The 11514-nt window shown below is 39.4% G+C and overlaps 1 protein-coding gene across 1 annotated transcript; it reads right to left on the bottom strand.

The window, feature by feature from the left end:
• Positions 1-224: 224 nt before the first annotated feature.
• LOC146673082 (uncharacterized) lies at positions 225-8865 on the bottom strand. The gene is made up of 9 exons (XM_085401656.1): positions 8786-8865; positions 4780-5022; positions 3948-4535; positions 3472-3653; positions 2963-3103; positions 2641-2695; positions 2327-2480; positions 1159-1237; positions 225-652 (listed from the first exon to the last, which is right to left on the bottom strand). The coding sequence occupies exons 2-9, from the start codon at positions 4979-4981 to the stop codon at positions 611-613; spliced, it is 1443 nt and encodes a 480-aa protein (XP_085257782.1). The 5' UTR covers positions 4982-5022; positions 8786-8865; the 3' UTR covers positions 225-610.
• Positions 8866-11514: the final 2649 nt, after the last annotated feature.

Below are 11514 nucleotides of genomic sequence, written 5' to 3'. Positions count from 1 at the left end.
TCGGCGTTATTGCACAGACAATTCCGTAAACCCTATAACAGATATTTCCGTAGATTTACCTGACTTTTTCTTTACCATTTACGGACAGTTCCATCAAACCTAAAATGGAATATTCCGTATTATTTAAGTACTCAATCCATACCATTTACGGACACTTCAGTCATCCTAAAATGTTTAATTCTGTACCATTCTCTATACCGTTTACCATCAATAAAGCACAAATGTAGAATCACAGCAATTATTTATTTCCTTTAACAGCTGCCAGTGCTTTAAAGTGATTTCACTTTTTGTGGTGAATGATTTGCAATATTTACACTACAACCATTAAAACATTCAGAACATCACCTTCACATTCAGAGAAATTTTACATACATAAACCAGCTGTTTTCTCAAAGAAGTACAGCCATGTCCTTTAACAGGGAGATGCCAAATCTAGCAACTTTTTAGCATCCACAGGCTGACAGGCATTAATAACAAATTGATTTGTTAAAGACAATGACAAAATAAGACAATAAAACTGCCAGCATTGCTGTTGCTGTCTCACCTGTCAGTGCAAAATGAGGAGCCCCCTCCAGGAGGATGCAGAAACCTACACCTCCAACTCCACATATCACACCGACAGGCAGAGCTCTGCAACCAGTGGCTGACCTTTCTACAAAAAACAAATAGAACATTAGAAGTATTACATTATACAACTTTTCTATAAAACATCAGTGCAGCAATAACAACCATGACCTTAGAAGGATGACTGTGCAACATGCCATAAAGAGATTTTTAAAACTCTTAAAACAACTTAAAACTAAAAAAAAATTAAAACTTACACCTCCAACTCCACAATGACAGGAAAAGCTTAACTGGAATGACAAATATCGCCCACCTTCCCTCCCCCTTAACATGGGGGATTTGAAACTGCAGCATGTGTGTTGTGGGCATCTAGTTAAAACATCTGAACTCACCTAATACTGTAAAAATCTGTATTTCTACTCCCAAGCCCCATGTTTTTGGATTTGCCTTTGTGTGTGTGTGTGTGTGTGTGTGTGTGTGTGTACATTCAGTCCAAAAAGGTATTTTCTGAGCTCTGAGAACAGCTCAAATGGCCCATTCAGATTCCTTCTGCTTGCATTCAAATTCCTTCAGCTGAGAAACCAGCTTGCACACCTGTGGAGGAATGAAGTGCCGTTTCTTCCCCTTCTTCTCTGCCTTGGAGCCTCGCTCAGGATTGACCCCAAAGAAAACTCTGAGGGAAAAAAAACAAAACAATAGTGATATGCAGACAAAGTTTGCACATGTAGTGTGGCTTGACAGGAGTGGAGCAGTTCAATAAAATCCTACATTTGTTTTCTTCAATATGCCCCTATGTGTGAACCTCTCTATCATTCTAGTTGACCATCTGTCTAGAACCCAATGTTGTTGTGGTGCTGGTGCCAGTGGCTAAGCTCTCTTCCTTTGTCTTTTCAAGACACATGCATTCACACTGTGCATATACAGAAATGTTTGCAAGGGTGAGAAGTCTGCTTATCACCAACACATGACAGCATGCATCCTCAATGTGTATGCAGGGATATTATAAATGCACAGAACACAGAAGGGGATAGAAAACACAGTTGACATTGTCCTATCAAAAGGTGTAACAGCACATTTGAACACGGACTGTCCTGGGGGTTATTCAAACATGGAGTGGAGAAGCTGTGACATTCAGTGCACGTTACACATCAGTACAAGTATTAACATTTGGGCATGAATCCACTATGTAGTATTTTTTAAATTAATATGTTTAGTCTTTCCTTCGGGGGGGGTCCCTGGAACAACATATTTTGAGTTTGGGGTCTGCAGCCAAATAAATTTCAGTTTGTGTGTCTTTGACATGAAAAGGTTTGACCACCACTGACATAACCTGGTCTCAGGTGCTAATGGTTTTAAAGAGATAGCTCAAACGAATTTTGTGTCAACAAACCATTCTGAGAAAAATATGTTTTTGCTCCATTTCCCAACTGGAATCATGTTATGTTATGTTTGTTTTGTTATTGATTGACTTAGGACACTATTTAAAGCAAAAAGCATGTTACCTGCCCTTTAAAAAGATATGACACATTTATTCCAACAATAGTCTTCAACAGGGAGCTACAAAATCTCTGAACAAATCCATATTCAGGGGGATCATAAGCCAATAACAGCTGATCTAAAAGCTCACAGCATGTGACGACACATTTTGAGCTTGTACATCTCAGACAAACGGGTTTAGTGTAGATTGACAAAAAGCAGGTCAGGTGCAGAAAGGCACGGCAAAGTCACATTTACAAAGTATTTCCAAACAATGAGTGCTTACCTTTGCATGAATTCGAGAGTAAAAGCCATCTCCGGTGGGTATTGGACGTTGCAGACATAAAACATGGAGAAGACGTAGCTCAAGGCCACAATGGGAGAGGTGATGTGGTCATTGACAAGTAACCCATCAACAGCAATCTTGAATTGCTGGTCACCTTAAACACAGATAAAAACCATGTACCATTTACAAAAAAAAAAAAAAATCCTATATTTTAAGGCAAGCAAAAATTTCTTTAATAAATATGACACAACAACAGCTTATAACAACAGCTAACAACAGCTTGCTGGGATACAAAAAAAGATTTAACTACAAACCTCTGATTAGGATGCATGGGGTCACTGGGAGTTCGACTTCAGGATCTGCAGAGATCTGTTTTGGTGACAGACATGATACATGAATTAATGTTTCCAGTACACACAAACCTGCTGGCAAATTGACTATCTGCTAGTGTCTTCATCAGACAGAGGTAGCCATTATGCAAAAACATTAATGTAAATAGTTTATAGATAGAGAGTTTATAGAGAATATCAGCAGCACAATTAGGGGAATCTATACTTCCTACTGTGGTTGGTTACTTGGTTCACCACTGGATGCAAATAATTATCTTGCACACAGTTTAAAATCTACAACATCTACCTCTTTTTTGTGGAAGAGTTTATAAGAGTCTTCCTTGAAGTATTTTGAAATGCCACAGATGAGCTGTATTGGACCTTCGCCCATCTTCATCCCTTTGGAGTCAAGGAAGTCATTGATCCCCTTTTCTTTTTTGGAAAGTTCCTGTTCAAGGTTCAAGGTGTTAATTTTGTACAAGTACATAAGACTAACACTCATTTTCGTTTGGAGCTATGGAGAGAATTTTGAAAAAAATAAAAATAAAAATGAATTATTTCATTTTCATTTGCAACCTGTTCTGTTTTGATCTCAAATGTCCTGCTTTTTTGGTTGTCACTTCCTGATTTTTGGTCTCAAATCTATTCCATTTGATTGTTCATCCAAGTTATTCTATTTGATTGGTTGCCAGTTTATCTTTTTTGGTCTCAACTCTCTTTTTGGTTGCAAATCTTTTTCTGATTGATTAATAAAGACAAAATTCTCTCCATATGGAGCAGCACAGCACAATCATAATAATAACAATAACAACACACCTGTGCCAGCTTGTTTTGTACAGAGAAGCCAAGGAGTTTAGATGCATGATCAAACAGGTGAGGAACTTCAAACAGGAACGGCCACTCGTCCTTTACAACGGCAATAGTGGTATCATCATCGTTGAGGATTTCACGCTGAATGGGATATGTTTCAGTCATCAATTTTCGAACAGATGACTCCTAAAGATATGAGGCAGTTAGACAAACAGTCGAACAGTTAGTCAAACTAACCAATTAAAATAATAAAACAGGGTATCAATTTCAATTGACTATGGGCATAGTGATCTACAGACGATCTACAATTTCACAATGTGTCCTAAATTGTACTTGGACCCAGACCTTATCGCATTACTCCTGCTATATACTATTGCTGTGTGAATGGTTGTATGTCTAGATGGTGGACTGTAGGAACCGAATTGCCCTTCGAGGATTAATAAAGCTTTCTGTATCTGTAATGGATGATTGCAGACCCAGCTGAAGATCCTGGGTTTGAAAGGCACGTTTCAACTCATCTCGTTTAGACAGCAGGTCTTCTCTACACACGGCCCCCTCAATGATTGGATCCCACGCCACACATCCATACAGATCTGAATTCCTGGGCCTTTTCTTTGTTGAATTTTCACCCCCTGCTTGCCTCTTCAGTGAGCTTTGTGGCCTCTTCATATTTTCAATTCTGTGTTCCAGCTGACGAAAGAGAGTTTCAGAACCATCTTTTGCAAAAGGTTTGTTTCCAAACGGCTCTGTCAGCTTGAAGGAGGCAGGATATTGTCCTACAATCATACTGGCGAGTTCCCTCAGCTTTTGTCTACCAGGTCTTCCTGGGTGTTTATGGAGGTAATCTTCAGCGACGATCCGAACCATCTCTCGTCTGTCTTTCCCCATTATGTACTTTTTTTCACGCAACTCATCCATGACTTTTGAGGGAAATTTGTGCCATGGTACAGAATATGCGTCTTGGGATGGGGAGTCGGCTGTCTCAGGTGGTGTTGAGGGCAGCTGAAACCTCTGTGGTTCAGGTGTTGATGAGGGGCCAGGCCGGGTGAACTGCGGTGGAGTTTGTGAATCTATGGATGACATGACAAACATCTCCATAAATTAAACACATCACAATTGTTGCAAATCAATTAATACATTGGTCCTCAATGTCCAGTTTGGGTCAACCAGGAATACAAATGGACCTAATTATGAAAACCAATTATAGAGTAATTATTGCCATGTACAGCTGATGGCAACTTTTTTTTTGCATTTTTGGAATAAACCTTTGTAGTTTCAGAAAACTTGCATTAAAACAGAGGGGCAAAAACTCACCTGCTTCCAATGCTTTGACAGCTCTGACGAATCTTTTGCACTGAATGAATGGCAGAGTGTCTTTAATGTCCTCCGGGTCCACAAGGCTCAGGTCATCTACAGAGAGAACTCCTAATTCCTCCAGTTTAGCCATGAGTGTATCCATCTGATCGCTACTGAGCGATGGCATTGCTTTCTTGACATAGTTTTTCACAAGTTCCATGTTGGTGTGTGTTTAAGAGGAATGAGCCACCGAGTACCTCTCTGGTAAGAATAAAGTGGATGATAATCAGCAAGTTTGTTCAAATCATGGCAACTGAACAGGTCAGAAGCATTTTCATCAAGTTCATAGAGTCCAAGCTCAGGTATCCAGCTGGCAGTTTTCCCTCGAAGCAAAAGTAGGACAGTAGTTTCATTTTTTACAAAAATGCTTGCTATTTGTCCTAACTGCAGTAGTCCTTTTGTGTAGCTCAGTAAGACCAGCATTCCATTTGCATATGTAGTGCCTTTAACCTGCACACTCTCTGTGACAACTGAGTTACTTGAGTTCAAATCAAATTCTCCAACCACTGTCTTTATGTTCTGGTCATAGAGCTCTGGATAGAACCGTGTTGAGTCTGAGACATGAACCTGGGAACGAAACAAGGTACCACAAGACTGATAAGCCTGAAGCAACTGGTGCCGTTCAGCCAGAGACTTGGTTACATTTATGAAGTTCTTACTTGCTCTAATGCACCTTTTAAAATAAGAATGTTTTGATTCAAAGCGCATTGTCCAAGTATATATGAGTGGGCCAAATTGTAAAGTCAAGTGTGCATAGTGAAGCAGATAGTGGTGTTTTGGTCTAAGTTGAACTCTTGGAAACAGCTCTTGCCTCAATTCCACATACAGTTCAATCAGTCCCTTCATGAAAGCAATCTGCAACTCTGAGAGCCGAGGTGCACAGACAAATTCAACAAGCTCCCTCAGAAGTAGTACAAGTCCCCATACTTCATTATCAGCATCTTCAATTGTGTCATGCACCAAAACAGGCAAGAATTTCAAAAGCCACCTGTTTTGGGCTGCATGTCCTCCAAGCCTGGCTCCTGTAGTGGGAATAGTGTTTAGCTTGTCGCTGCTTTCACCAGGAAATGATTTGATTCTTTCATTAAGAACCTCATAACTGAACCACTTTTGTGTTCTGATTAAGAACTGCAAAAACAATGCCAAATCATAATCTACTACCCCCTCAAACAGATCATGAGCTAAACAAGCTGGTAAGCCTGGCTGACACACATGAAAGTTGGACAGTTTGTTGAAAACACTGTCACATTTAACACCGTGATGAGTGTGTACTTCATTGTTACTTTCCAGAAACCGCACAGTCTCATTATGATCAGCTGGATTTCTATGAGTGAAAACTGTGAGAGGGTTCGACTGAAATTCACTTTTTGTTGCCAAACAGTATCTGCAGAAATATTGAGCTGTGCTGAAATTTTCTGTAAAGCCACCAATCATGTGGGAGCCCAGATTATCGCCCATTATGCACGCAACAGTGCCTTTATATATTTTTCCATTGAAAGATATGCCCCTTTCCTCCAGCTCACACAAGTCTGACACTAGCTTATTGAAAATCTTATCCATTCCAAAGTATTTGCAATCTTTCTCTACACAGAGTAATGCCAACTGTATCTGATCAACAGTTGATCGTTGGTGTGGATGAAAATTTCCAAGTGTGAAGTAGACAGCCAATACTTTATGCTTTGTCTTGGCAGATCCGAGTGGATTAGCCACCTCAAAAGCATCCTGAAAGAGCATTACCTTTAAACTGTCTGGGTCTGAGGAAAACATGGCATTGGATTTGATGGCCCACCCATCAGTGACATCACACAGTACATCATCTTCAGAATTTGAACTAGGACTGTGCTGATCTAAACCTTGCTGTTTCAGAATTACTTTGAGGGTTTCCAGTATTGGGATGTAATGATAGTGCCTCTTCTGGCCACTGCGATTGCGTCCAAGAAAGACTTCAACAGGTTCAACATAGTCATAGTGTGACTTGTAATATTTCAGCCTCTTGTGTTGCGTAGTTAAATGACCCTTTTCATGTAATGCCTTGTGCATAGGGCTCTGCTCGTATATACTATTCCCAAGAGATGTTACAGTCTCCTTTGGAACACCATACTGCCCCAGTTCACAGGCTAGTGCATCCACAGTATATTCCTGTTGAATATCACTTATAGTTCTCATTTCATTTGCTATTTCTGTTATTGTGGAGGCTGGAACCAAATATTTTGCCTGTAAACCCAAGTAAAACTGAGCAAGACTCTCTGTGAAGTTGTCTTTCACTTGATCACTGCAGAAATTATCACTTTGTTCTGCATCAATGTTAAAACTTTCAGGTTCTTCAGGTGATCCTTCACCTTGGAAAGACCGTTCTGTTAGTTCACATATATGAACTGGGGCTATCTTGGTAACATCCCACCCTTTATGGTATCTGGAAATATGCGTTAAAAATGATGACTTTACATTGAATGTCTTAGAACATCCATCAAAGGGACATGTTACAGTCAAACCCTCATCTATGTGACCACTCAAATGACACTTTAAAGTTTTAAGATCATCATATTCACTGCTGCAAAAATTAAACAAGCACCTTAACTGTACAGACACATTACGGTTCCATGTTTGTGTGCTCCTTCTGTCTACATGAGCTCGTGACATATGCACAGCAAGGCTACTGTATGTGTTAAACTTCCTTCTGCAATCCCTATGGCCACATAAAAAAGATACATTATTATTATTTCTGTGTGTTCGGCAGTGTTTCAAGTAATCAGTCGAAGACCGAGCGTTAAAGCCACAAATGTTACAAGTCAACATTTTTAAGAGATTGAATTTGCCAATTGAAGGATAGCCAGAATCAGAACAGAATCAATATGAAAACAATAAATTTATATCAGCACAGTGAAGCACATTCACTTTTCAGGTACCTTCAAATAAGTAATCTGCGTTGGGCTGCATGGGCCCAACCTTTATGGTATCTGGAAATATGCGTTAAAAATGATGACTTTACATTGAATGTCTTAGAACATCCATCAAAGGGACATGTTACAGTCAAACCCTCATCTATGTGACCACTCAAATGACACTTTAAAGTTTTAAGATCATCATATTCACTGCTGCAAAAATTAAACAAGCACCTTAACTGTACAGACACATTACGGTTCCATGTTTGTGTGCTCCTTCTGTCTACATGAGCTCGTGACATATGCACAGCAAGGCTACTGTATGTGTTAAACTTCCTTCTGCAATCCCTATGGCCACATAAAAAAGATACATTATTATTATTTCTGTGTGTTCGGCAGTGTTTCAAGTAATCAGTCGAAGACCGAGCGTTAAAGCCACAAATGTTACAAGTCAACATTTTTAAGAGATTGAATTTGCCAATTGAAGGATAGCCAGAATCAGAACAGAATCAATATGAAAACAATAAATTTATATCAGCACAGTGAAGCACATTCACTTTTCAGGTACCTTCAAATAAGTAATCTGCGTTGGGCTGCATGGGCCACTCTCTTTGGGCTGCAATGTTTTCTGCAATGAAATCTGATTCTACTTAACTATCACCCCTTTTAATTATTACCATGTTCAGTTGCATGCTAACGTAACACAGCGAGCTATAACAATACACACATGTGGCTAATTTACACACACACACACACACACACACACAAGCGCGCGCATCCAACTTATGGGCTAACGTTAACTTTAGTTGGGCAAACCACGCTTCAAAATAACGCAAAACCCACACATTCAAATGTTACCATGAAACACACACGGCTACCAACTGACTATCGAGACCAAATTTCATGTAAGAGGGAGGGAAAAAATGGTTTTTGACGTACTTACGAAGCGCAGGCGGCTGGCTAATGCTAACGCAGCTAGCAGTAAACGTCCACTCACATACACACCACTACCAACTGCCTATCGAGACCAATTTAATGTACAAGGTGGCACTCAATTCTCATTCTCATTCCACACAACCAACCTGTTTCCAACTTTCCTTGTGACTTGCAGAAATTTAGGTAGGCACTGACCGCACTGAAAGTAATGGCGTCGGAATATTCTGGGTGGGGGAGAAAATTCTGCCTTGCGCAACAGCAAACTTTCCGTATTTCGCAAAACGGAGCGAATCCGTAGCAAATCCACGGTAAAGGGACCCCTAAATTTACGGATTTTTTTAACAGTGTGGTGTCCGGCATAAATTCATGTAATAAAGCCACAGCAGCGCTCTGACTTTACTTCAATGTGAAGGTTCATTAAACACCCGAGAGTTTGATGTGCATAGAAAATGTCTGCTTGTTCGGAGTAATACTTCTAATGATGATGATGATGATATCAGCGGGCACCAAGGACGCGTCGGCCTGACTTTATCCTTCGCACGAAGTAAGCGAAGCATAAAACATTAAATATTAAAAATGAGCCGCTTTATATCCAACAAACAACAAAAATAATAATTATTCATGTTTATTCGCTGATATTAAAAAGATTTTCCTGACCCGCGTGGGCTCTTACCTTCATTTCTCCAGAGTTTAGAGTCTTTGAAAGCCTGAGATTTATTTTCTTCACACACATCCTTGAACCATCTTGAGCTGTGTTAGTGGGCTGCCTGTAATGATGCGTGGATGTCATAATAAGCCACTGTGGGGCTGTGACACGCTCGTTTCCATGGCAACAAACACGAAGCATAACGTCAAAGTTTCACACCGTTAACACCGTGTTAGTGTTCACACGTTGTGTTTTTAATGTTATCACAGTATTCCTACCTCCCACTGACTCGCATCGCGGGTTTATCTGTAAATTTATATACAATACAATTTTATTTATATAGCACATTTAAAAACCACAGGTATGCCAAAGTGCTTCACAGAACGAGTCAGAGCAATAATAGGTACAAATACAAAACACAAAATACAAATAAAATATACTAACAGGCGGGTGACAAAACTAACCAATAATAAACAGCATAGTAGGCACACCCCGAAAGGCTGAAGGTTAAAACATTATAAATATTAATAAAGCGAAAAAGATAACTTACAGTACAACAAAAATGCGGGCTCTAGGAGGCGGGGAAAGCAAGGCTAAACAGATGAGTTTTTAATCGAGATTAAAAAGATTGAATTGAATCAGACGCCCGAATAGCTAGAGGGAGGTTATTCCAGAGGTTAGGGTGCAACAGCGGCGAATGCGCGGTCACCTATATCGCGGCTTCCTGCGGCCTAAACCTGTTTTTATTTTCCTAGATTTTAATTATTTTTGCGGTAAAATCAGCATTTTCCGACTTAAAAAACAACAACAGCGTTATAATGTGGTTTGTGGGCACATTGGGTTTTTTTTAAATTGCTGTAAATATATTAAATTGATAAATAAAGGCGTGTTTTTTTTCCACCTGTCACAGAACAGCGTGCAGAGTATCGGAGCTCTGACATGAAGAAGCTCATGTTTCCTTTGTGGAGCTTCACATGTGACCCTGTGATGTATTTCTATATTCATGTTTTTATAGAAATAATTTTTCATAATTTAAACAGTTTAGGTTGTTATCTTTGTAATCCTTCATAAACTCATAAAAATTATAAATTGAATACATCCATTTCTTCCATAATTTGTGTGATTATTAACAAAGATTTAACAGAATATTAGTGATGGTCATAGCTGGACTGGCCATCGGCCCACCAGGCAAATGCCGGCCGATGGGGGTTTTTTTCTCGTTTTTTCCCCCTAACGGTATAAACACTGAAAGGTGGTGGATGGCCAGATGAAGGGAGATGTGTAAAAATAACGCAGTTGTTTAGTGGTGGCTATTGCAGAGCTTCTACAGATTTAGTAACATTAGCAAGTGGTGGAGGCCAGCAGATGCAACACGCTGGCAGGTGGATGACGGAAAGGCAGGTGGAGCAGAGACCCGAGGCGGTGAACTGAACTTCAGGTAAGAAGTTATGACCTGCAGTCTATCTGGGTCAGATATAAACCAAGTTTAGGTGGAGTTTGTTTTTGTTGTGCTGACTTTTTACAGTCAGTTACAATAACTCGTTTCTATACTGCTGGGCAGGTGTTATGATGTTATTGGTTCTTTATTGTTATATTGTTATATTGTTATATGTTTCTTTTCCAACTATTTATTTATAAGTGACTTATGTATGTATGTATGTATATATATATATATATATTGTACTATTCTTAGTTAGCGTATTGTCTGTCTTGTCTTAATGTTGGTTTAAAATGGAGCACTGTAACAAAAAAATAATTTCCCCCAGGGATCAATAAAGTATTCTGATTCTGATTCTGATTCTGATTGATGTTGAGCTTGTTTTATCTTATTTATATGGTTAGTTATTAGAGTTTCCAACCGTCCCGTAAAAAACGGAATCGTCTCGTATTCAGAGAAATTATTACGCGTTTCGTATTGAGGTGAGAAGGAACGCAGTTTGTCCCGGACTCCAGCTACAATGAAAAAGACACAAAGCTGGAGTTATTCTGTGTCTTTGCTGCACAGCTGCCTCTTATCTCATTCCCCCCTCCCTCTCCTGTTTCTACTTCAATCATGAAACTCAATGATCAGCTGATCGGCTTTTCTCTCTTGTTTGTTTATTGCTCTGAATCTTACAACAAACGTTTTCATCTGATGTCAAATGTATAGAAATCCATTATTGTACATAGTAATTTTTTTAGGGCCCCATCATAATTTCTTCAGAAGTAGCTAAGTACTGTATATGATGC

The sequence above is a fragment of the Rhamphochromis longiceps genome, linkage group LG3, assembly GCF_057381845.1.
Source record: "Rhamphochromis longiceps isolate RC_006_pf linkage group LG3, R_longiceps_female_GT1.1, whole genome shotgun sequence".
Lineage (NCBI taxonomy): Eukaryota > Metazoa > Chordata > Actinopteri > Cichliformes > Cichlidae > Rhamphochromis > Rhamphochromis longiceps.
The sequence above is the reverse complement of the archived record's forward strand: the minus strand, read 5'-3'. Positions and strand labels throughout refer to the sequence as shown.